The 27,982-nt window shown below is 41.6% G+C and overlaps 1 protein-coding gene across 13 annotated transcripts in view; it reads right to left on the bottom strand.

Moving 5' to 3' along the window:
- CADPS (calcium dependent secretion activator) overlaps nucleotides 1-27,982 on the bottom strand; it is a 666,812-nt gene that overhangs the window by 369,794 nt on the left and 269,036 nt on the right. For all 13 annotated transcript variants that reach the window (XM_073592156.1, XM_073592166.1, XM_073592157.1 and 10 more), the window contains exons 4-6: nucleotides 22,152-22,232; nucleotides 20,559-20,795; nucleotides 12,006-12,127 (exon numbers count right to left, since the gene is read on the bottom strand). In XM_073592156.1, the coding sequence (XP_073448257.1) occupies nucleotides 12,006-12,127; nucleotides 20,559-20,795; nucleotides 22,152-22,232 (440 nt within the window). The remainder of the gene's footprint in view (nucleotides 1-12,005; nucleotides 12,128-20,558; nucleotides 20,796-22,151; nucleotides 22,233-27,982) is intronic.

Raw genomic sequence — 27,982 nt, forward strand, 5'->3', positions numbered from 1 at the left:
TTATGTATAGTTTATGTGTAGTGACCATTCCATGCTATAGATGCAATATCTTAAACAACCACTAGATGGCGGATGGTTTCCTATTTTTGTTATGCAGAGTATAATCACAAGGGCACAATTATTTATATGTAATACAATTATCATTATACAGGATTTACATAGTGCTAACAGTTTGCACAGCGATTTAGAAAAATAAAGGGAGGGAACACAGTTACAAAACAATTCAAGACAAGAGGGCTAGGAAGGCACTGCTCATGAAAGATTACAATAAGAAGTTGTGCACATAAGTGCTTCAGGTCTGCATTTCAAATGTGTTAACAAGGTGTTCCGAAAAAGATTTAAAGCTAAATTTCAGGTACGGCTTCTTTTTTTTTTTGCATAATTACATTCAGCATGGACCAATGTAAGTACATATGTGCCATACCTATGGGATCTCCGTGGATGCTGAAAATCATCGTAGTAGGTGCCTCTACAACAGGGATCACCACTGTTCCATATACAGAACAATTTGCATTTCTGTTAATAAATGCAAGGCATTCTCTGAAGTTGAAGAGGCAGGAGTGATGATGTCACAGTCACTACTTAGTCCAATTATAGAGTGCCTTGCATTCACTGCAAAAAATACAAGGTGTTTTATGAATGGTGGCCATGCCAAGTGAATGACCCCCTCTGTTCACTATGCAGCAGTGCAGGTGCTCAGCACAGAACCTGGAAGCTAGCAGCAATCACTGTACTAGTGCAAGCTACTACTGTGATGTCCAGTTTCCCCAGGTATGAAATATGTATATTGTATATACAGTATATATGTAAAAAAGCCAAACCTAAAAGGAGAAGTTTGAGTTAGGTATATCAAATATTGGTGTGATGCTGCAGCTGTCTCACTTTGACTCTAAGTGGCGGTTCACACAGGGGCAGCACGACTTGCAGGTCGACTCACCGAGGCGACCTGCACACGACTTCAGTGGCGACTTGCAAAACGCAGGGGGGCGACTTGTCAGGTGACACAGGGGCGACTTGTCAGGCGACTTAGCCACCTGACAAGTCACGTCCTGTTCTGTACTACTGAATCGTTCTTAGAAAAAGGTTCCTGTAGTATTTTTGGGGCGACTTCAGGCGACTTGCATTGACTTTTATACAGAAGTCGTTTTGCAAGTCGCCGCTGAAGTCGTGTGCAGGTCGTCTCGGTGAGTCGACCTGCAAGTCGTGTTGCCCCTGTGTGAACCAGCAGTAAAGCTGTCCATAGACAGTTTGAATCTCGGCCAGTTCAGCAGGAACCAGCTGAGATTCAAACCATGTATGGGCAGGCTGAATGTACCAAGCTGATTGATCGATCAACTTGGGTACAACCAGCATGCCAGATTTTACATGAAATTATTGCTAGCGTCTGTTATGGCCTCTAGTAATAATCACTTCGTTCAATAATCACTTAATGGCTCAGCAGGAGGGATTCCCTTGTCAACACTAACACAGAGAACTGAGCAATCACATGACCGGTGATCGGTCTGCTCAGGGTGGAGAGCAGTGACTGTCAGTCACCACTCTCTGCTCTGATCCTCCAGTGTGTACTGTGGGGTTGGGCTGCAAAGGGGACAAGTACAGCTGGTTTCAGCTGTCAGCCATGCACTGAGAGGCTGAGCCAGCTGTCAATCAGGCAGCTGGGTGTATCCTGACAATATTATCTGGATCCTTCCAGAGACTGGAGCAGCTCTGCCCCATCAACTGGTAGTAGGCAATAACTGACTCTGGGCCCCCAGAGAGCAAAATGTAAGTGCATTCTTGTGACCCACAAGTGAGGTATGACCAAAAAAAGTTTTGGCCATACTTTTCTTTAAATTTTATCTTTAAGTGCAATGGTTAAAATATAATAAGATAAAGGTCAGAGTTTTTTCCATCTATTTTATGATGAATTCTATTGCAATTTTCTTCTGTTCACTTGTGTTCGTTCATCTACTTTGAAGTTTTTGTATTGCTGTCAATAGGAAAACATTGACAAATTCACTTACAGTGTGTCTGATAAGAGGTGGAGGCCCCCCTACCACAATGACCTTGTAAAAAATCTAAATAAAATAAAATGACATTTTTTACTTCACAGAAAATAAATGCCCTTTAAAAGAACAATTCAAAGAGCCGAAATCTTCGAGTTTTCCGGCTGCATGACTTTTACAAACGTCTACCCTTGTCAGCGACTTTGATATGAGAGCCTCTGGTGTTCCTGGCATTTCACATCCCCCATTAAACATCTGCACTGTTCCCAAAGTTCCCATGTTTGATCTGCCGTTACGGGGCACTAGAAATAAAAGTACTTCTCCATTTGCCGTGGCTTCTTATAGGAAACGACTGTAAGAATCTCGGAGAATTAGCCCGAGGCTTTATCAGTTCGATTGCTTCATCAGGGAAAAATGGAGGTTGTGCCTCTTGCTCTGGAGACAGGAGAAAGTCCCTGACTAATCTTTCATTATTAATCCTATGTCTGTCTTTTACCAGAAAGTTTGCATTACAAAGAGATATCTGTGATATAAACCTGCGATTTCTTCTTGCAGTGGGTGGTGAGGACAAAAAACAGGGGGGGTGGATTTAGGGCCTGGACACATTAGGGGGGATTTACTAAAACTGGAGCACTCAGAATCTGGTGCAGCTCTGCATGGTAGACAATTAGCTTCTAACTTCAGTTTGTTCAATTAACCGCTTGCCGACCAGCTGCCGTCATTTTACTGCGGCAGGTCGGCCGCGAGCCGTCGTAGCTATACGTTGGCTCGCGGGATCGGGATAGCAGGCGCGTGCGCGCCGCCAGCACTGCAGGGGTGCCGATGCTCGTGGCCAACGGTCGCGATGACAGCCGGCCACGAGCGATTGCGGGCACAAGAGGCAGAACAAGGACGAGTGTATGTAAACACACAAATCCCCGTTCTGTTCTGTGAGGAGTGACAGATCGTGTGTTCCTAATAGCTAGGAACCACAATCTGTCATTTCCTCTAGGTCAGTCCCCTCCCCCTACAGTTAGAACACACAGGGAACACAATTAACCCCTTGATCGCCCCCTAGTGTTAACCACTTCCCTGCCAGTGACATTTTTACAGTAATCAGTGCATTTTTATAGCACTGATCGCTGTATAAATGCCAATGGTCCCAACAATGTGTCAAAAGTGTCTGATGTGTCCGCCATAATGTCGTAGTCCCGATAAAAATCGCAGATAGCTGTCATTACTAGTAAAAAAAATAATAATAATAAAAATGCCATAAATATATCCCCTATTTTGTAGACGCTATAACTTTTGCGCAAACCAATCTATATACGCTTATTGTGATTTTTTTTACCAAAAATATGTAGAAGAATACATATGGGCTTAAACTGAGAAAAAATTAGCTCTTTTTAAAAAAAAAATGGGGATATTTATTATCGCAAAAAGTACAAAATATTGTGTTTTTTTTTCAAAATTGTCTTTTTTTGTTTATAGTGCAAAAAAAAAACAAACTGCAGAGGCAATCAAATACCACCAAAACAAAGCTCTATTTGTAGGAAAAAAAGGACGTCAATTTTGTTTGGTTACAGCGTCGCATGACCGCACAATTGTCAGTTAAAGCGACGCAGTGCCGAATCACAAAAAATGGCCAGGTCATTCAGCAGCCAAATCTTCCGGGGCTGAAGTGGTTAAGCTTTAACTATAAAACCTGGAGACTGATTGGTTTCTATGTACAGCTGCACCAGATTTTGCACTCTCCAGTTTTAGAAAATGTCCCCCATTGGTTAAGCATGGGGGTTGTCAAAGCTCATGTAGATGCAGGCAGGTGGCAATGGCAGGGGGTACTGGGCACAGATGAGACATAATTGCCTCTTCCTCTTCGGGACCAATGTCCCTTACAGATAAGCCGATGATTGGCTGTTTTTTCTCCTCACGCTGTCAGCGCATGCGCACCCTGCAGGGGGCGCGTGCAAAGGGGAGGCCGTCATATGACGGCCTCCTGGAAATTCAGGTCCTTGCTGTGGCCGTCATTTGGCTATAGTGCGGACGGCAAGTGCTTAATCAGTACAGTTGCTGTCCAAAAATACAATGCAAATACATTACAACACATGACATCACTTCAGATTTTTTATTTTGCCGTACGAGAATTTTCGTGACTTTAGTAAACTCTTCAGGTTCAATATACGACTAGCATGCAAAAAAAAAAAATGGACGATATGTCGTCCGATTTTCGGATCGTGTTTTCAGGGCATAGGGGTCAAAGGAGTGCAAAACGAACTGCACTCCTGTGACCCGTTTTCAGCAGAGAGCGGTCTGAAGTCCGCTCCCTGCTGACGTCACTGGAATCAGCACCACGTCATCCCGACAATAAAGTCTGGATCCACCAGGTGACTGGACCAATGCCTGTCTCAGCCTCTCAGTGAGCCTCTGAGACGGCCGCTCCCTGCCCCTCCACAGCTCAGCGCTCCAGTGAGTGTGGAGGAGCAGAGAGGAGAGCTGCTGATTGACAGTCAGCAGCTCTCCTCTCGGGGAACTGTGAGAACGGCGATGTTCGATCGCTCGATTCTCATTGTAGAGACACCGGGGGACCAATACTGCATCCACCTAGGTTAGTATAAAAGGGGGGAAAATACACATACTTCTCTTTTAAACTTTGGCAATAAAACCTGGAAGCTGATCGGTTTCTGTGCAGCCTTGCACCAGATTTTGCACTTCCCAGTTTTAGTAATCAACCCCAAAGTGACATTCCATAAAAGTTTAGGGGAAAAAAAGGGAAACAGTGCAGCTTTGTAAAAACACAAGGCACCGCTCCCCCTCTGCCAGCACCCACGATCAATACCCACATAGAAAAAAGGAACATTTTTCTCTGCGGGTAGTGTGAACGGAATCCAATGGCCCGTACACACGATCCGAAAATCGGACGAAAAATACTGCTTTCAACACGATCGTACGACAATCAGATCATTAGTACAGAGCTTTCGAGAGCCGATCACGACAGTTCATCCAATATTAACCGATGGGACATGCACGGAATTTTTTCTCGTATAATACCAGATCGTACGATTTTCCTTTAATCAGTATAGTTGTCATCCGAAAACACAATACAGATACATTACAACACATGACATCACTTCCGATTTTTTATTCTGTCGTACGAGAATTTTCATAATTTTAGTAAAAAACAGATGATCTGTCGTCCGATTTTCGGATTGTGTGTGCGGGCCATAAGGGTTCATTCACAAGGCGCCCAGGGGGCAGTAAAAACAGGCAGTTAACCCACGGTTTTACTGCCCCGATTCCCCACCTAAACTAGGGTATGCAGATGCTCAGGGCTTTGAGCAGGCAGCACTGTTATAGAACACGACCCATTCAAGTGAATGAGGTTGTGCTGCCACCGGGCTGCAACTGTGTGTAATGCATGCGGTTGTATTGTGGTTGGTTGGCGTTTTGAGGGTCAAAGCAGGTGACATATCACCTCCTCACCGCCTGTCAAATGCCCTGTGAAAAGCGAGCCACATGTTTAATTGAACGCTATGGGCTTATTCGTAATAAAACCCCACAGCTGGGCTGCAGTATTTTGGGCCCCCCAGCCACTCACCTTTAGATGGGGGAGTACACAGGCTTTTCTTCGAAGCCGCAATGTGAATTCTACCCCCCTGCTGCTTTCAAGTGAAGGGGCCGCTCTGCAACAACCTCAAAACTGCGTGCATTGCTAGTGCAGGGTCCAAGGGGTTAAAACAGGCAGTGAGAGGAGGTGATACAATGCCACCTCATCACCTGCCAAATGTTCATTGAAGAGTGACCTAAATGTAGATCGCTCTTCAGAAACCAAAGCAAGTGGGAACGAGCCCTAAAAAAGTAGTGCACGTGGCAGTTCAGAGGCTGTGTCTGACCTGCTTTGCACTGTGCGGCATTTTCTTAGGGCGCAGCATGTCCTGCCATGGTGTGTTTAAACTGTTATTATTATAGGTATTTATAGAACACTGACAATTTATGCAGCAATTTACATATTGTACATTCATATTAGTCCTTTGCCTCAGCAGCTTGCAGTCCATGGTCCTTATCTCAGAAGGCATACATACAGTACATATACTGAGGTCAATATAGACTAGAAGCCAATCAACCTACCAGCATGTCTTTGGAGGGTGGGAGGAAACCGGAGTACCCGGAGGAAACCCACACAAGGACAAGGAGTCCAGGTTGTGTCCACGTTGGGATTCAAACCGAGGACCCCAGTGCTGCACAACAGGAGTGCTAGCCACTATACCTCTGTGCAGACAAATTAAGTTAAATGCATTCTTTTCTTGTCAAACGCAGTAGCATGCATTCAAATGGGAAACACGTGTTGGTCAAGAACGTCCCTTAACAAGCGTACTAAAAACAGAACACAAAGTAGTAGCAGCATACGGGGTGAATATAGCAGCCTCAATAAGTACAGACAATGAGGGACATTAACCAAACAAATTAGCAGCAACATAAAATGAAAGGAAAGTGTTGTTTCTCAGTTAACAAAGTCTAGGGCTACTATTTTTCTGTGTGTTTGCGACCTCTGCGCCTAGAATCCTGGGCAGCAATCTGAGACCGATCTGCACAATCAGGAAGTGGTCAAGGGCAGCTTTTTTTTTCTATGGCACGCTTTTCAGTTTGTTTCTGAAAGGCCGTTCGTCAACAAGTCATGTTGCAGAATCGGAGGAGATAACATGTTATTTATTATTGGCCTTGGAGTTATTGCTTTGACCCAAGTCCTGTCCAGAAACAGGGGGAGGAGGATTTCTTGGACCAAAAATTGGTTGTTTTATTAATCATGACCAATAATGTCATATGCCTTTGCTGCGGGAGCTCCAGGAGAATAATCCGTATGATTTTAGGAATTATCTCCGGGTGACGGACCCCTGCTTTCACCAACTCTTGGCAATGTTGACCCCTTATAGGACACATGCATGAGGCTTTTATTTTATTTTTTGGTTGAATAATGATTTGATTTGGTATATTTTCTATATTTTTGGATGCATAGAATGTACTTTTTGGTTAAGTTCTATTGGCAGATAGTATGTATAATTTTATTTGTTTTCTTTTTTTAATGCACAATAAAAAAAATTGTGGAGAATAATACTTGGCTATGTGTTTTACTTCAAGTGACAGTTTGGGAGTAGGTAGATACATTTTAAAAAATACAATGTAAAATTAACAAGGGACACCAACATAGTTGTATCTTTGATCTTAAAAAGTAAAGGATAATGGTGTTGTGGTAACTTGTACCAAAAAACAAAAAAAAAAAAAAAAAAAAAAAAGCATAATAATATTATTCTTGATATCACTAGAAAAAAAAAAGCCTTTGAAAATTTGTTTGCAATAACTCCATCAGTATCACCAGCAAAGCAGCTTCATTATTATCCCATTAAAGAAGGAGAGAATTGTGCGCTGTATTTCGAGATTTCATAATTTCACATCACGAATGTTAATTCTCCATTACAAACGCTAGTTTACAAGACCGACCGCTTCTGGCTCGTCCTTGCTTCCGAATATGTGTGTTTGTACTTTGGACTTTTGTCCGACGGACTTGTGTACACAGCTCGGAAAATCCGACATTTATCTGCGGAAAATTTTAAAGCCTGCCATCCAACATTTGTCCGTGGAAAATCCAACAACAATTGTCCGATGGAGCGCACAAACAGTCGGATTTTCCGCCAACAGCCTGTCATCACACAATTCCCGTCGGAAACAATCCAGTCATGTGTACGGGGCCTATTTGGGGGGTCTATTTATAAAAAAAATTGCTATGTGTCCGTCTCAATTATTCTCATGAATAATCTCCATAATTTGCCCAATACCTTTGTTTCATATGATCGTTGGCTCCATCTAGTGACCATAATGCTGTATTTTTGTGAAATAATTCAACTAGGAAAATACTGCATTATGGCCACTAGATGAAGCACAGAATTATGGGAAATAAACTTATTGGGGCAGTTAATGGGGATTATTTGTGAAGGGTGTGCAAATGCTTAAGACATTCACAGAGCAATTTTTTTTATCAACAAACCACTTATAGTAAATCTGTCTCATAATCTGTCTTAGAGCTTCTGTTTAGCAGTACCTTGCTCTGTGACAGAACTGATAGATGTATGCACTGCATTTTTCACATCTACTATCTGCCTCAAGGACTTGTTCATATCATTAATTTGGCAGTACTAACTGCAAAGACAATCAGACCCCATGTGCAAAAAATGACCATGAGCAGGAGCCATACAAGAACCGGAGGAAATAAGAGCCTTTGTTATCCAGCTAAACCAAAGCCCTGACATTTGCTGTGTAAGAGGGTTCTCCAAATTATGGCCCATCCAGCCCACTACAAGATTTTATGTGGCCAGCAGCAACCAGGGCTAGCTGGCAGTGGGTGTCTATGTATCATTAAATGAGGATCAAGACATCAACTGCCATCCAGTCAGCCATGACGTTCCTCCCCAGAGCAGATTTTCCCCCCTCCCTCAGCTGTGGTTGGTAACTAGGACTGCTGGCACCCTGGCAACCAATAAGCTGTTGCCCTGCCCCCAATATTCACAGAAGAACCGGCCTTCCTCCATACATATCTCTGCTTCCCCCCAGCTTCTGCCATGCTGCTCTGCACCCCGAAATTTAAAGGGGAACTCTGCGGGGCACACATGGATGTAAGAAGCAACTCTGATGGGCACTCCTGGAGTAAAATATATGATGTGGCCATTGTACTAAAAGGTTTGGGGACCCATAAATTAGAAAGTTAAATTAAAAAAATTGACTGCCTGCTACTTGAACTATAGGAGTTTCACTTGTTTACAGCGAGGACACCTGGCTGATCAATTTCCTATTTGGGGGGCTATCACTACAAGTTAAAGGGTCAGTCCCTCAATAGGCAATATCCAGAGCAGCCTTTCTCAACCTTTTTACCCCAGAGGAACCCTTAAAATCATTTTCAGGTCTCAGGGAACCCCTGGTAAGATTAGTCTCATTGGGAAAATGCCCCTTACATTGATGGTGGTAAGTGTGAAGAAGCCTTCCCTTACAGGGGTGGGCAGAATAACATCCTTGCAGTCATGTCACTGGCTCTGCCAATTGGCGTTGGACCTTGAACTATGCAGGCACCATTCGATGGGAGGTCAGTTAGCCACAGCTCAAGGAACCCCTAGCTATCCCTGAAGGAACCCTGGGGTTCCACGGAATCCTGGTTAATAATGGCTGTTCTAGAGTGTGGTGGCTTCATATGTCTTTGGGGGTCTCCAGTGGAGAGGTTTCCCTATCATGCCAAATACAGCTGAACCCCTAACTATCCCTGGAGGAACCCTGGTTGAGAATGGCCGTTCTACAGTGTAGTGGTTTCCTATGTCTTGGGGGTTCCAGTTGAGGTTTCCCTGCCATGGCAACAACAGTGATATTCCACTTCTCCTGTTGCATTGTACTGTATATAATTAAAATCCAACAAGAAGAATGGGACTCTGTCCTTATTGCCACAACTGGCCTGGAACACAAACTTAACACAGAGCCCCAAAGAGACAATGAGGAATTGGCAGATGATGGACCTCACTTTTAACCACCAAAAAGTCAAATACCTGCTACAGGTGGAATGACCCTTACTAAAAATAAATGATAACCTACATTCCCATCAATGGTCTTATCGTTGTGTTATTTTCAGCATCTAACTGGATTAGCTGTTGCATTCTAGGTTGTATCTATCTTCAGAGGGTTACGGTGGAAAGCAATAAAATGTGAAGTTATACTGGCAATTATCTTGATTGCAGTAATTATAGCAAAGATAACCTTTGGGAAAAGCAAACATTATGTCACTATTAAAGACACAGCTAATTGTTTTAGCAGGTTTTATTTGCGCAAGTGTGTATTAGAAAATATGGGCTGAAATAGCTTCTGGATTATATTTATTCCAGCGAAATGTCAGATGGAACATTTATATGATAGTGCAGCTGGTTCTGAGTTTGTCACTGGTGGGCGGACAATGCAGGTTAGGTTTTTGCCAGATTTTGATTGATTTCCACAGAGGCTCTTCAGAGAATCCAATTAAGAATTATTTAAGAACAATGTTATTATGTTTAACATACCTTATCGTGTGTATTTATCCAGGTAACTCAAGCAAGTTTGTAAGCATAAGCCTTTACTTTTTTGTTTGCCTCTGCTACCTGAAGAGTTCTCTTCAACTTCTAAATTGTTCTGACACTTTTAATTTCCCTATTGATTGATAAAGCAATTTTCAGAAACTTTTCTACTATATCAGTAAAGTCATACATAGCATTGCTAAACATATGCATGCTTTAAGCTCACATCTAGGCATGAGCAGGATGTATGGAAATTATAACTTTAGAGTTGCAAACTGCTGAACAATGTTCAGCCAGGTCTGGGTATGCTTCCTACTCCTAACAAGTATGTGGGGGGGGGGGGGAGTCATGGGACCTCCTTCCATGGCCCCCTTCTGGTTCTTTGGGCTACGCCAGGTGGTCACAAGGGAAACACCTTGCCTGAAGGCATGCTTATGAATGCCCGGGACCAGGCGGGGGCAACAGTCATGTGAAAAGTCAAAGATTAAGGCAGTCCCCCAACTCAGAGATGAGCCTCTTGTGTATAATGTTGCATGTGGAGTTCCTCTAGAAAATGTTGTCCCCTGTTCTACACACTTGTACTTATGTATGTGTTGTATGAGGAGGGACATGCAGAGCCTATGCCCACTTCACCAGTCAGCGTACCTCTGTTACCTCACTCCTAGTAACAGAATGGAGTCCCGCCGAGCACATAGCGTGGACCTCATGCCTGCTCTCACTTAACTCTTGCCTTTCCGTACCTAGTGGTTAGGCCAAAGATCTCCGTAACCTTAATCCGATCCCGATGACCAGCGGAGACAGACAGCTAGGGAGGGAGCCGTAACACCGAGCCCCCCTCACTACCGGAGGATCTGTCACCTAACCAGGTACCATGCCAAGGACTGGTTGCTGTTCTTTGGTCCAGTTACTCACAGCAATCTCCTTCTCTTCTTAGTCTTACAGGTTAATCTTTTGCGGTAGTGATGTTACATGTTCCCCCACACACACCCCTTGAGTAACTTCAGATCAGGCTTTTGAGCAGTTGAAACAACTTTACTGACCTTTTGGCAAAACATGCATAGCATGTGGTAACGTATTTTCCCTAACTAAACCTAACTATGGCTGCCCCGGAATACCTGCACAGGAGAAGTCTCTTTGAGAAAAGTCCCAACTTGGTGGTGCTGTAGTAGAGTCCATGTTGCAGGTTTGTTCTGATAAATCGTAGTTTCTGAGTGGACCATAGGTCCCAGTGAGTTATTAGCGTAGGTCCCAAGTGTTCCCCGTGGGGCTCTCAGGCCTCCTGGGACACCCGGCACTCCCAGGCCCCCTGGGATCCAGACCTCATGCCTTTTCTATAACACAAGAAAGAATCTGAACGCTAGTGAAAGCCCTCAAACACAGAGGAAAAGGCAGCAAAACAATAACCCTTTCCCCGTGAACTGGGCAGCCAGGTGTTAACTAAACATAGACAGTAGGCAACCTGCCTACAAGCAGCACTACACCATCTCAGCTTTAGATTGAAAATTCTTATGAGCCGGGCCCTCCTAACTTTTATAGGATTGCATTGTAACTCTATCAACTACCTTTATTTTGTGAAGCACTGCACAACCTGTTGGCACTATATAAATCCTGTATAATAATAGTTTGCAATGAAGCATCCTCATCCTCTTGCCACCTCTGAGCCAATCATCATGGTTTGCATCCCAGGTGCCATTATTCCCTTTTCTTGTTGCTTCTTCGCTTATTTTTCTTTTATTCCCTGCCTTGCAATTTTGCATTGTATATCTTCCTCCTAATCACAGATATCTACATTTTCTTAGCTAGAAATATTTTATGCCCATGCAATAATAATTTTTGGTGCAACTAGGTGTAGTATACTAAGGTGTAGTATACTAACAGCTATGTACAGTACCCGTAATAATGAATTCTTATGGTGTTATTCTTTTACACAGAGCAGTATTATTGCGATAAACAGTATGGAACTTACGTTGGTTTAGAAGCTTCTGCCTGGTCAGTCTGCAGCTTTTCACCTCCTTCCACTTCCATTGTACAATACACAATGCGGTTTGGTGCTAGAGACTTCAACCCTTGGACCTCCATTATTACAACCTGTGGGCAAAAAAATCAGAAGGGGTCACTTGAGAAGATGATGAGCATATATATCTCCTTTTAAAATGTTTAGAACATCACATTTTTTAATTAAAACAGTTTAAGTCCAGTGAGATCTTAATCTTCAGACTAATCTTGTGAGATTTGGTGATCTCGCTGTTATATTGCGGCTCACTGTTCTTCTGGCTGGAGAGGAAATGGTACCTGAGGACCTGCAGTACAAGGATTTCCCTGCTTCTACTTCATTCATTCTGTAGATTGGTGCTTTCTACACCTCTCTTGCTGCTTCTTGATCATTACTACTACCACTAGTCATCAGATTACCAGGGGGCAGCTGTGACATAAGGATACAGTTGCCTCCACAGAGAGACAAAAGTGCAGAAAAAGCATGATAAAAAAAGTAATGGGGAAAAGATTAGCTGCAGAGAGCCTATAGGCGATAGTGGTGATGAGTCTTTTGTCCTCCGCTTTCACACTTAAGCCCAGGTTTACACTGAGCTGTGGGAATGAAGCTGTGCAAATTCAGCTGAACTCGCATGATTCCACTCCCACGTGTCAGTCCCGATTTCGGCCGTGATTTCAGAGACATCTGTGGTTTCTGCACAGATGTTAATGTAAATCGCAGCCCGAAATCGCAAAAAGTAGTACAGAAAGTACTTTTTGAAATCGGTGCGGCGCCACAGATGCGGCATCGCACCCATCAGGACAGTGACATTGACGGTAATTGCCAATTTGACATGTCAAATCGCATGTCAAAATGCTCCAGTGTGAACCAGGGCTTAATGTACACCCACCAACCACTTTATTAGGTAAACCTGTTCAATTGCTTGGTAACACACGCTGTTAATCAGCCAATCACATGGCAGCAACTCAATGCATTTAGGCAACTAGATGTAGTGAAGACGACTTGCTGAAGTACAAACCGAGCATCTGAATGGGGAAGAAAGGGGATTTAAGTGACTGTGAATGTAGCATGGTTGTTGGTGCCAGACAGGCTGGTCTGAGTATTTCAAAAACTGCTGAACTAGTGGGATTTTTTTATCAACCATCTTTCAGGTTTATAGAGATTGGTCCAAAAAAAAGAGAAAATATCCAGTGAGCGGCAGTTGTGTGGAGTAAAATGCCTTGTTGATGTCAGAGGAGAATGGGCAGACTGGTTTGAGACGATAGAAAGGCAACAGTAACTCAAATAACCACTCGTTACAATCAGAGTATGCAGAATACCATCTCTGAATGCACAACACTCTGAAGCAGATGGGCTACAGAAGCAGAAGACCATAGCGGGTGCCACTCCTATCAGCTAAGAACAGGAAACTGAGGCTACAATTCGCACAGGCTCACCAAAATTGGACAACAGAAGATTGGAAAAACATTGCCTGGTTTGATGATTCTCGATTTCAGTTGCGACATTCAGATGGTCGGGTCAGAATTTGGCGTAAACAACATGAAAGCGCATGGATCCATCCTGCCTTGTATCAACGGTCCAGGCTGGTGGTGTAATAGTGGGGGGGATATTTTCTCGGCACACTTTGGGCCCCTTAGTACCAATTGAGCATCATTTAACCACTTCAGCTCCGGAAGGTTTTACCCCCTTCCTGACCAGGCCATTTTTTGTGATACGACACTGCGTTGCTTTAACTAACAATTGCGTGGTCATGCGATGTTGTACCCAAATAAAATTGATGTCCTTTTTTTCCACAAATAGAGCTTTCTTTTGGTGGTATTTGATCACCTCTGTGGTTTTTATTTTTTGTGCTACAAACAAAAAAATACAGACAATTTTGAGAAAAAAAAAAAACAATATTTTTTACTTTCTGCTATAAAACATATCCAATAAAAAAAAATGTAAAAAATCTAATTTTTTCATCAATTCAGGCCAATATGTATTCTGCTACATGTTTTTGGTAAACAAAATCCCAATAAGCGTATATTGATTGGTTTGCACAAAGGTTATAGCGTCTACAATCTATGGGATAGATCTATGGACTTTTTATTTTTTTATTGTTTTTACCAGTAATGTCGGCAATCAGCGATTTTTAGCGGGACTGCGACATTGCGGCGGACAAATCTGACACTAAGTGACACTTTTTGGGGACCAGTGACACCAATACAGTGATCAGTGCTAAAAAAAAATGCACGGTTACTGTATAAATTACACTGGCAGGGAAGGGGTTAACACCAGTGCTTGCTAACTGTGGGGGGGAATGCTGACACTGGAGAAAAACAGAGATCCGTGTTTCTGCTTAGCAGAAACATAAGATCTCCATTTTCCTCTCTGGCAGAACAGCGATCTGCCTCGTTTACATAGGCAGACCGCCGTTCTGCCTCTCCTTGGAACAATCGGCGGGACCATTGGCTCCTGCTATGTCCAATCACAGTGGGAGTGGGTCTCTGGCAGCGCGCGTGCACGACCCAGAGCAGGAAGAAACAATGACGTACAGGTACGTGAGTTTACGCTAAAGGGCCGCCCTGCCGCAGTACATGTGGGGCGGTCCTTAAGCAGTTAAACACCATGGCCTACCTGAGTATTGTTGCTGACCATGTCCATCCCTTTATGACTACAGTGTACCCATCTTCTGATGGCTCCTTCCAGCAGGATAATACACCATGTCACAAAGCTCAAATCATCTCACCGCTGGTTTTCTTGAACATGACAATGAGGTCACTGTACTCCAATGGCCTCCACAGTCACCAGATCTCAATCCAACAGAGCACCAGGAGATTTGCATCATGGATGTTCAGCCGACAAATCTGCAGCAACTGCGTGATGCTATCATGTCAATATGGAACAAAATCTCAAAACCTTGTTGAATCTATGCCACGAAGAATTAATGCAGTTCTGAAGGCAAAAGGGGGTCCCACCCGGTACTAGCAAGGTGTACAAAAAAAAGTGTCCGGTGAGTGTATATAGCCATATACAGGCCAGTTTTAGGTTGTGTTAGGCACAGTTTGCAGTAGACTATGCAGTCCACTTAGATATCAATTGAAAAGAACATGGAGAATTGATGGATGGTCACTGTTTGTGAGTACAAGTGGTCACTTTGTGATTTTTCCCTTTGTCCTCCGATGATTGGGATGTCCAAAATGGTTTTTAAAACGTCCAGTTATGTAAAATGAAGCCACAGAGATAGATGGCCATATTCCTCATAAAAGGAGGTCCATCCTCAAGCCTTAGTCAAGTGGCCCTATCTCAATGTGCATGGCTGGCTTTAACCAACCTCTGAATTTGGAATATTTTTTCCTTTTCAAAGAGTTTTGCTATTTACTAAAACATCATATTAGTTTTTACATAAAATAACACAATCTAATGAAACATTATTAGCAGAAATATAATAGAAACAACGAAAGAGCGCATAGCCCCCACCCCCTCCCCTCCTATTTAAATGGAGTCTGTTCAACTGTGCTTAGCTTGATAAACATTTTGATTAAAATTGCGGTATGTATAGAAGTTACAAAAGCTGTCAACAGAACTGAGTGTAACTTGCAGCCAAACGTTCAATATGTGAATTAACATTTCCTGCTGACTGTGCGCTCAGCCAGAAGTCATTTCATTGCACAAAGTAAAAGAGCAAGAACTTTGCCAACTGGATGGTTTGGAAATTAATGGGTATGAGGAATCATTTAATAAACCAAATAGGCCTTATGTAAGGAGTGATTATTTTTACAGCAATTACTCCATCTGCATAGTTTGGAGTCTGCATGGTTGGTGTTTTTAAGTTTCCTCATGTGACCTTCATCTAGCCCTTGGATTTCACATATTCTACTCTACAGAGGTCTTTGAAGAATTCAAGGAAATGGCACACAAGCTAATGCAGAATTGGTAGATTCTCAGTTCTGTCACTGCTCTAGGTACCCCAGGAATGGTGTTAAAGAGAATGTTACCCCAACATTGCCACCCCCATCAAATCATTCTCTGCAGCTATTACCTTTTGTACCACCACTCCCTCCCTTTAGAATGTAAGCTCTACAAGCAGGGCCCTCTTGTACCTTTTGTATTGAACTGTACTGTAATTGTGTTGTCCCCCGTATACATTGTAAAGCGCTGCATAAACTGTTGGCGCTATATAAATTGTGAATAATAATAATAATAATAATAATAATAAACATTTCATATTCATGATATGTGCCTGCTGTACCATGTACTTGTATGAAAAGTATCCTGCTCTGTTTGCGTTACTTCCTTTATGTGAAATCCCTGGTGGCCCTGCCTGTCCCCCTGCTTTTCTATTAAAAACCGACCACACCTAGCAGGAGAACACACTGTGGTCAGTTTTCTAGCTATGCTGGGAACTCAGTCTGTTCTCCTCCAAGGATCAGAAAGAAAAACAAACCCTCCTGCGCACAAGTGAGTTACCAAGTGGACTAAAAGTTCATGCTGGAAAATGCTTCAGACCTTGCTGCCCTCAAGGATAGGGAAATCCTTGTAATCAGAGAAACAAGAAGAAAAAGAGGGCGCACCAGCCTTGTGCATTATCCTTAAACGTCTTTTTTATTAGAAATAAGATAAAAATACTACTCACAAATACGTGGAAAAAAGTTGGCAAATACAAACGATCTCCAGGTGACGACAATTAGTTGACTGACAAACAGACAGGTAACACAGGAGATATCAAGGGCCACTGCTGGTTGACACATTTTGAAGGGATACCTTCTTCCTCGGAGCCTAGGCTCTGATCTGTAGTATTTTTATCTTATTTTTAATAAAAAAGACGTTTAAGGATAATGTACAAGGCTGGTGCTCCCTCTTTTTCTTCTTGTTCCAAGGATCAGACTTGTCCTGACACCCCCCCATGCACAGTCTTTCACTGGGAAGACCAGCGTGCTGCTGTTTCTCCTCTTCATTTGAGAACAGAGGGAATGTGATCACTTATAAAAAAGGGGGAAAAGGTGTATATAATATTTTTTTATATCTATACACAACTGTTTTGCCTTTCATTTCTATTTTAAACTGAATGTGTTTTTTTTTTTTTTTAACAAGGTGAGGGTTTATAATCACTTTAATTTGGGATCAAACTAAATTTGCATTGGCAGAATGTTCACATAATTTCTACAGAGGGCATCCTATTCCAAGTATACTTCATCAAAGGGTAGCACTGGGGTTAGAGTTGGAACTAAGGTTTCTGTTGAAATTAGAGTTAGCGTTTAAATAGGATTGAAGAGTTTGGTATTTGGTCTGGGTTGGAGTCCAAGAGTGTTTACAGACTTGGATAAAAAGGAAGGCACACCCAGTGTCCAGAGAAATGTGACTTCTAGAAGTCACATTTCTCTGGACATTGGGCGCGACTTTCTTTTTATCCAAGTCTGCATGCTGAAACGACCCTAAGGTTGCACAGAAAAGGCAGCAGCCAAATTCCCGAGAGAGCCCATCACTACCATCCATCACTGGGCACTATCCACCAGAAGGCATTCCTTCCTATTTGCCCACACGAATACCCACTAGTGACTAATCCAGTCAGTACAGCGCGTTCTTCAACACAAGCAAGAGAGTTTACAGGGAAATGAAATATTTCGGTACTTTTTTTTTTTTTTAAAAAACTCTTTTCACATCAACAAAGTCTGTATTGATTAAGTTGAAACCTAGAATGAAAATTAGTGTTAGCGTTAATGTCAGTTACTGGGTTAGATTTATAAGGTAGTTAAACTATTTGGTACTTTTTTGTAATTCTGTAAGGTTCAGCACATACAGTGCCTTGAAAAAGTATTCATGGACCTTACAATTTTCCACATTTTTTCATGTTACAATTAACAACGTAAATGTACTTTATTGGGATTTTATGTGACAGACCAACACAAAGTGGCACATTGTGAAGTGGAAGGAAAATGATAAATGGTTTTCAAATTTTTTTACAAATAAATATGTGAAAAGTGTGGTGTGCATTTGTATTCAGCCCCCCTAAGTCAATACTTTGTAGAACCACCTTTCGCTGCAATTACAGCTGCAAGTCTTTTTGGGTATGTCTCTACCAGATTTGCACATCTAGAGAGTGACATTTTTGCCCATTCTTCCTTACAAAATAGCTCAAGCTCTGTCAGATTGGATGGAGAGTGTCTGTGAACAGCAATTTTCATGTCTTGCCACAGATTCTCAATTGGATTTAGGTCTGGGCTTTGACTGGGCCATTCAAACACATGAATATGCTTTGATCTAAACCATTCCATTGTAGCTCTGGCTATATGTTTAATGTCATTGTCCTGCTGGAAGATGACTCTCCATCTTCTCATTAACTCTGACCAGCTTCCCTGTCCCTGCTGAATAAAAGCATTCCTACAACATGATGCTGCCACCACCCTGTTTCACGGTGGGTATTGTGTGTTCAGGGTGATGTGCAGTGTTAGTTTTCTGCCACACATAGCGTTTTGCTTTTAGGCCTAAAAGTTCAATTTTGGTCTCATCTGACCAGAGCACCTTCTTCCACATGTTTGCTGTGTCCCCCACATGGCTTCTCGCAAACTGCAAACAGGACTTCTTATGGCTTTCTTTCAACAATGGCTTTCTTCTTGTCATTCTTCCATAAAGGCCAGATTTCTGGAGTACACGACATATGCCCCGTACACACGGTCGGATTTTCCGATGGAAAATGTCGGAGCGTGTTGTCGGAAATTCCGACCGTGTGTGGGCTCCATCGGACATTTTCCATCGGATTTTCCGACACACAAAGTTGGAGAGCAGGAGATAAAATTTTCCGACAACAAAATCCGTTGTCGGAATTTCCGATCGTGTGTACACAAATCCGACGGACAAAGTGCCACGCATGCTCAGAATAAATAAAGAGATGAAAGCTATTGGCCACTGCCCCGTTTATAGTCCCGACGTACGTGTTTTACGTCACCGCGTTCAGAACGATCTGATTTTCCGACAACTTTGTGTGACCGTGTGTATGCAAGACAAGTTTGAGCCAACATCCGTCGGAAAAAATCGGAAAAAATCCTAGGACAAAGTCCGACCGTGTGTACGGGGCATAATAGTTGTCCTGCAGACAGATTCTCCCACCTGAGCTGTGGATCTCTGCAGCTCTTCCAGTTACCATGGGCTTCTTGTCTGCTTCTCTGATTAATGCTCTCCTTGCCCAGCCTGTCAGTTTAGAGGTGAATGGCCATGTCTTGGTAGGTTTGCAGTTGTGCCATGCTCTTTCATTTTCAGATGATGGAGCTCCATGAGATGTTCAGAGCTTGAGATTTTTTTTTTTATAACTTAACCCTGCTTTAAACTTCTCCACAACTGATTTTCCTGACCTGTCTGGTGTGTTCCTTGGCCTTCATGATGCTGTGTGTTCACTAAGGTTTTCTAAGAAACTTCTGAGGGCTTCACAGAACAGCTCTATTCATACTGAGACTAAATTACACACAGGTGGACTCTATTTACTAATTAGGTGACTTCTGAAGGCAACTGGTTCCAATTTATTTTAGTTAGGGGTATCAGAGTAAAGGGGGCTGAATACAAATGCGCGCCAGATATTAAATACACTTTTCAAATATTTATTTGTATTTATTTGTAAAAATAAAATGAAAACCATTTATCATTTTCCTTCCACTTCACAATTATGTGCCAATAATATACATTTATGTTTTTGGTTGTAAGATGACAAAATTTGGAAAATTTCAAGGGGTATCAATACTTTTTCAAGGCACCGTATGTTCTACAGTAGGGGATTTTGGCACTAAATCTGACAGTTGGCTGGTCCGTACACAAGGCTATGCAGTTTTTGTTGGGCATTTCAGCACAGTAACAAGAACAAGAAATTTTGTCTAGGTGGGTGGCAACCCAAAAGTGACATTTTCTATTCTCAGCATCATGCAGGGCAAAGAATATTTCTCCAAAGTAGTGCCAGAAAATGCTGCTAGGAATGTATTTTGACCTGACCGTTCCCATTTGACTGGGCCAACCCCTCTGAAGAAAATAATTTTAGTGAACGTTTAAGATTATCTCATAGCAGCATCTCAGTAGTGAACATTTAGTTCAAGTTATAGTGCTCTCAAGCTCACTCGTTAGCTACGTCTACATGTTTAGCTATCAATAAATACTTGGATTTGAGCTCCAATCACTGCCTAGATTTATAGACTATGGAGCGTCAATGTAATGGTTGTTTTTGGTACAATGCTCTGCAAGATGCAACTGTGTCTGAGGTGCCACAGTCCTACTTTGTTTTTGGGCTGGATTATATAAAATTATTAATACATTTTTAGGAATATTGCAAAAAAAAAAAAAAAAAAAAAAAGAACAGCTCTGCACCAGAACTATACAAGTCACTGTTTTGAGAACGTCCGCTTGGGAAGATGTTTTTATGCTGCATTGTTGACCTATGCATCTCAATCTGCTGTTATTATTACAACAAGAAGCGGCTCAGTCTGGCAACACACTGATCATTAGTCCGTTTTTTTTCTTTTTAATCATGGTAATGGACTGCGCACACAGGCAGACTTTAGCACTTACCTCTAAGCTGAAAGAGAGGACCACGTCGGACTTGGAGAGCTGGTTTTCATTCTCTTCCCCCATGTCAATGATGGATGTGTTGTGGCTGCGTTTCAGCTTTTGGAGCTTGAATTCAGAGCCACCTTTTGACACTGGCATGCTCTCCAAATTTGCCATTAGCAGATTAACCGAAGATTTAAGCTCCTCGATGTACATGTTTTCCATTTCTTTGGAGACAAATTTGGGAAATTTGCGCTCCTGCAGGCAAAAAAGAGTCATGTAAGGTTACGTGTGATGAGACTAGGATATATTAAATACAACCTTAGAGCAAATATACTCAAGTAAAAGATATACTCAAGACTACATTTATCATCGCGTGGACATATCATTTAAAGGATAATTTCACTTTTATAGACATAAAAATAATAAATGCACATATTTTTGCAGAAAAAAATGTGCATTTAATATTTTTTCCTGCAGAAGCCTGACAACCATTGCACCCGCAATCAGTAAATCACAAGTTCAATGTCAGGCTTCTGCAGAAAAGCCCAGCAGCTTTCAGGCCATACCTCCATTCAGGCTGAAAGTTTGAAAGCTGTAGGGCTTGTGAATATACAACAAGGGCACTCATCTCTGCCCTCAAAGTTCATTCAGAACTACAAGCTGTCTGCCATGGTGGCTGATGCTACCAGTTTCCTGTGAATGAATGAAGCAACTGTGTTGTGCAGAGCCCCCCGCATGGTTATTCTCCCTACGCGCGCTATTTTCAAAAAGTGACAGTGCCCATGGGGAGAAGAACCCCACCCACTGTCTCAGGAACGGGGGGAGAGGCAGAAGGAGCTGGAACATGTTATATGTTCTACCTAAAATACAGGTGGAACATGTAACATGTTCCAAGGTGAACTTATCCTTTAAATGGGTAAAGAGAGTTTAAAAATACCCCATTCAACCCTGTTATGCATTAAGTAAAAATGGTCCTTAAATGTATTTTTTAATAGTACATCAGTCTGCCTTCATATTCGCAGAGCAGGACTCACACAGGAATAGGAAGAGGCAATCTTGTTGGTCAATCAGTCTTTACTCGACAGTGTTGCTTTTTCACTATGCACACCAATCACAGGCTGGAATGTTTTTTTACCAACTTTATTGCTTTCACTGCAGTAGGGAAAAGTATGGCCAGATCCTGGCTTTGCTATCTGGCCGGGACTTCTTGATTAGAAAATCTCTAGATGCTATAAGATGCTAGATGTAGATGCTATAAGAACATATCCATAAAGTATTGGTGCTTAAGCTGAGCCCTTCCACAATCAAGTAAAATACTCCTTTTTTGGAATGGATCTACTGTAGATAGCCATTGTTTGGTTTGCATCTCAAGTGAAGAGAGATGAAGATTGGTAAGACCTCCATGGAAGGTTTCCTGACAATTTACACATTTCTCCATATTTCCCAATGTTGGTGCTACCATCCTTCAGACTAGGACTTCTAAAGGTACATTAATGACAGGTGTTAGCCACCTAAAATAAATCTTTTATCACAGAATGTTAGCAATGATATTGTGCCCAGTTCATTCAACCGTGAAGGCTATATATTAAAAAAAAAAAAAAAAAACCTTACTCTTGCAATTTGATCTGCCATTTGTAGACGACCATCTAATTCACGTCTTATCTGGGCAGCTTGCTCATCTGGATTGTCCAACTGTGGAAAGAAAAAAAAAAAGAATAAGGAATCAAAAACCAGTTTTGAAGTTTAGATCAGTGAGGCATAGATCATAAATGTCTGTAATAAAATTGGTTAAGATTGTTTTGACATAATATAGAACAAATATCCAATATATACTGTATTTGTTCAGTAGGGAAGTCTTTATTTAGTAGGGATGAGCATTTAAAAAAAAAAATTAATCACAGTTTGTGTGTGAATTTCAGTTCATCACAATCCTTGTACTTCTTATTGTGACCCAACATTGATATTTTGGACATAGATACTGTAGATGTGGGTGAGCCAGTGTCCTCCAGTCTAATTTTTATCAATGCACTGCACATGAAACCAAATCAAACACCAAGGGGTGTATATATATATATATATATATATATATATATATATATATATATATATATGCATTGTGGCCACTAGAGAGCATATTATCTAGTGGCCATAATGTGATATTTTCCCAGACCACTCGATTTTTTATGATTGAATAACATTCAACCTGTAGAGGAACTAGAACACTGGTTCTCAACTCCTGTCCTCAGGACCCACTAACAGGCCAGGTTTGCAAGATAACTGAAATACAGCACAGGTGATATCATTTGCTGCTCAGTGATTGCAGTATTCTAGTCTGCATCTCCCCAAGGTAATACTTAAAACCTGGCCTGTTGGTGGGTCCTGAGGACAGGAGTTGAGAACCACTGAACTAGAAGGAAAACATTTACCCCATTCACACAGAACAAAAGTACCAGCAGTTTCAGTCGAATAGAAATGCAAACGTTTTTATGAATACACCCTTGAAAGTAAGACCTTCTTTAGACCCTGAAGACTGATCTAACTGCCAGTCTATATCCAAATCTGAAATATTAATTTCTATTGGGTAGATATTTTAAAATCCACTGCCCCCTTTTTCCAAAATCTCCAAATCAGGCTGATCCACATGTACAGTAATTGGTTTGGTCACCCTGTTGGATTTGTGTCAGTATATATATATACACACACACAAGGGAAGCATTTATGTCACAAAATCAGAGGTGAAATCATTAGAAAATACATTTCTTCAAAGGGAAACTCAACTTTCACAAAAAAAAAAAAAATAAATGAACACAAGGCATTCTGTAATTTATTGTTATTAAAATGTACCTTTCTATTTCAATCTGCAGTTGTTACAATTTTGTAAAGTTGTCAATAAATCCAATACAATATGGCAATCTGGAAGTGTGCTGTACATCAGTGGAAATGTAATTTCCTGCTTGTGTGATTGGCTCATTGGATTTCTCATAAGTATGCACTGAGATACAAGGCAAGCAATTCCTATTTCAGTGACATGATTCCTTTATACTTGTGGCTGGGCGGGTGATGAAAACACACAGCTGACCCACGTTATTTACTGGCCCCCCCTTAAGCTGCAAAGACAACCAGATGGGGTGAGCGACATAGAAAATCCCCCCTTGCGTTTGGCAGGCAGCACTGATGTGATGGCCATATTAGTTTTCTTTTTTAGGCTTTCTTTCTAGCCAGCAAGTCTGTTCTTTTACAAAAGAACAAGCTCTTTTGCAGACGTATCAGTTAGAAAGATGAGACAAACCATTTAACACTGTCAGGGGTACTTACAATGATCAGCATTTAATGATTTATGTAAAAACTTTTTTCCTAAAGGGAAAAAAATGTTGCTATAACTGCTTATAAAGTATTAGCTGGAGTTTGGCTTCAATACCTTAGTGTATTTAAATGTCCTAGTGCATCTAAGACTCCCCTCCCCCAGACTGACAATGTTGCTGTCCCAAGGTGCCCCCTGTGCTCCTTCATCCAGATTGGGGGCACTCTAATAAAGGAGATGTGTTACTGGCCAGATCACAAGGTGAAAACAGAGGGGAAAAAAAAAAGAAAACAAATGCAGCCACCACATCTAATGATTGGTACACTGCAATATCTTATCGCTCATCCCCTCCCATTTCTGACCTGCTGGGCTGCATGCTCAGATAAGGGTCTGGTATAGATTTGGGGGGGGACCCCACATAATTTTTTTCCTGATTTTTTTTTTTACCGCCAATTCTTCTTTTTACAATCCCGCTGACAGCTAATGACTCATCGGTTGTTAAGGATGCAGTGGCTGGCTTCCCAGCCCGCTCCTTAGCAACCAGCTATACACAGTGTGTTAAAGTGAAAAACAAAGAACAAAATGCAAAATGCATCAAAAATGCAACACTTTATGCTGTTTATCACGCTACATGACAACAATAAAGCACCTTTGTTTGTTAAAAAAAAAACAAAAACCCAAAAAACTGCAACACTTGCGTTTTTGGTGCGGCTCTACTGAAGTTTATCACAGGTAAAACACAATCTGTTGTGGGAAAAAGTCCCTGACCCTTTCCAAACACATACTTGCAGAAAAACGCATAGATGTGAATGTGCACCATAGGAAACCATGTTAAATGAACTATAGCACGTTTCTGCAAACTGAAAAACACATAGGTGGTGAACGTAGGGTTAAATTGCATTAAGTGCAGGAAAACTGTGTCCTATTTCTCGTGTTGCTATATGATCACGCCGGTTTTCTTGTTCTTTAATTTTTTTTATATTTTATAAGTAAAGACAGACAACATTTAGTAATTCAGTACTCTGTCCCAAAGATAATAGTAGTATTTACTTGGGATGAAAACAAAGGTCACTGTATTATTATATTTATTATAATTATGACTTGCAAACATTTCTGATTATTTTATTGAAGTGTACTTTCTAGAAGATAAGCACACAGCTACAAGCTGTTCCTGCCATAAAGGACAGTTTATTAAAGTCTGTTTGCAGCCATATTGGCTCTGGATAAATTAATCCTATTTTAATAGAGTAACATTTCGGTCCTGTGGGGTTAGGCCCCCCTTCCAAATCAGAAAAGTATGGAAATCGTTTCATGAGATGTTTAATCCTTATCACGGTTGTCTATCTTAGCCCTCAAGGGTCACTGGCTTGACACTAATTTGGAAATTTCCTAATTAATGGGCAATCAATCAATTAGTACTTTAATGTACATCACTCAGCCAAAGTCCTTGGTGGCATTGCCCTGATCACATGACTACAGCACTCTTCATCATTCATATCAATATTCATAAAACTATATATATATACACGATGGGGACAGAAAGTATTCAGACCCCCTTAAATTTTTCACTCTTTGTTATATTGCAGCTATTTGCTAAAATCATTTAAGTTCATTTTTTTCCTCATTAATGTACACACAGCACCCCATACTGACAGAAAAACACAGAATTGTTTGAATTGAATAATTTTTGCAGATTTATTAAAAAAGAAAAACTGAAATATCACATGGTCCTAAGTATTCAGACCCTTTGCTCAGTATTTAGTAGAAGCACCCTTTTGATCTAATACAGCCATGAGTCTTTTTGGGAAAGATGCAACAAGTTTTTCACACCTGGATTTGGGGATCCTCTGCCATTCCAAGTTTTTCACACCTGGATTTGGAGATCCTCTCCAGTTCTGTCAGGTTGGATGGTAAACGTTGGTGGACAGCCATTTTTAGGTCTCTCCAGAGATGCTCAATTGGGTTTAAGTCTGGGCTCTGGCTGGGCCATTCAAGAACAGTCACGGAGTTGTTGTGAAGCCACTCCTTCATTATTTTAGCTGTGTGCTTAGGGTCATTGTCTTGGTGGAAGGTAAACATTCGCCCCAGTCTGAGGTCCTGAGCACTCTGGAGAAGGTTTTCGTCCAGGATATCCCTGTATTTGGCTGCATTCATCTTTCCCTCGATTGCAACCAGTTGTCCTGTCCTTGCAGCTGAAAAACTCCCCCACAGCATGATGCTGCCACCACCATGCTTCACTGTTGGGACTGTATTGGACAGGTGATGAGCAGTGCCTGGTTTTCTCCACACATACCGCTTAGAATTAAGGCCAAAAACTTCTATCTTGGTCTCATCAGACCAGAGAATCTTATTCCTCACCATCTTGGAGTCCTTCAGGTGTTTTTTAGCAAACTCCATGTGGGCTTTCATGTGTCTTGCACTGAGGAGAGGCTTCCATCGGGCCACTCTGCCATAAAGTCCCGACTGGTGGAGGGCTGCAGTGATGGTTGACTTTCTACAACTTTCTCCCATCTCCCGACTGCATCTCTGAAGCTCAGCCACAGTGATCTTTGGGTTCTTCTTTACCTCTCTCACCAAGGCTCTTCTCCCCGATAGCTCAGTTTGGCCGGACGGCCAGCTCTAGGAAGGGTTCTGGTCATCCCAAATGTCTTCCATTTAAGGATTATGGAGGCCACTGTGCTCTTAGGAACCTTAAGTGCAGCATAAATTTTTTTTGTAACCTTGGCCATATCTGTGCCTTGCCACAATTCTGTCTCTGAGCTCTTCAGGCAGTTCCTTTGACCTCTTGATTCTCATTTGTTCTGACATGCACTGTGAGCTGTAAGGTCTTATATAGACAGGTGTGTGGCTTCCCTAATCAAGTCCAATCAGTATAATCAAACACAGCTGGACTCAAATGAAGGTGTAGAACCATATCAAGGATGATCAGAAGAAATGGACAGCACCTGAGTTAAATATATGAGTGTCACAGCAAAGAGTCTGAATACATAGGACCATGTGATATTTCAGTTTTTCTTTTTCAATAAATCTGCAAAAATGTCAACAATTCTGTGTTTTTCTGTCAATATGGGGTGCTGTGATTTTAGCAAATGGCTGCAATATAACAAATAGTGAAAAATTTAAGGGGGTCTGAATACTTTCCGTCCCCACTGTATATAAATAAAAGTCTTCTGAACCTTACGTAATATGCATTTAGTCCACACCTATTTTATTTATTTTTTTATAAGAAGCATGCTAATATACTTTAAAGTGGAGTTCCACCCACTTTTACAACTCTTCAGCATCCCTCACTAAACTGTGCACTGTAAACAAATTGGATATTTTTAAATTTTTTTTCTCAGCAGCTACTGTATATCTGCTGTATTCATTTTTCACTTCCTCCTCCCTGGCCGCGGCCCATCGCATCATTTCCTGTTTGCAATGCCTTCTGGGAAGGGGTGGCAACTTCCTCTGAAACTGCCATTGCTATGGAAACCTGACCTGAAACCTATTACACTGCTTTTGCTGCACTGAGCATGTGCGAGATCTGCAAGGATGAGATCCAGGAAGAAATACAGTCTGGCTTCAGATGCCCACACTTAAGATGGCCACGGCCTGCTGTACGTTTATAAAATAACAAACTACTGCTATAAACTAACAAAACAGACCTTAGTTTACAGACTAACTTTACTAGAATACATTAAGCTTGTGTATTATAGGGGTATTTTTATTTAAAAAGTATAATTTCGGCCGGAACACCACTTTAAGTATGGGCTTTTATATTTACATATACCTGGAGATGCAACCGGAAATGATAGAAAATCTCTTCAAAGTGAATGAAATTCCAAACTACTGGCACAGAACAGGTGTCCTCTATGGAGGATCTCCCTCAGCTCTTGCTCAGGCGAAAACTCAGAATTTTGGATTTACCTCCCTTCTTGTCTTGGTGGCAATCATCAGAAGGACAAATAAAGAAGTAAACGTGTGCCAAAATCACCTGCTCTATTCACAGTAAATTCACAGTCCTATTATCAGCTGCTGTCACAAGGTGCCTAGATACCCTGAGGAATATTTAGCAAAAACCCAAAGGCAGGGTACAGTGCTAACTATAATAATAATAAATAACCTGCAATATATTCTTGTAAATTCAGGATGCACTTGG

This window comes from Aquarana catesbeiana, linkage group LG07, assembly GCF_042186555.1.
Source record: "Aquarana catesbeiana isolate 2022-GZ linkage group LG07, ASM4218655v1, whole genome shotgun sequence".
In the NCBI taxonomy this organism is placed as follows: domain Eukaryota; kingdom Metazoa; phylum Chordata; class Amphibia; order Anura; family Ranidae; genus Aquarana; species Aquarana catesbeiana.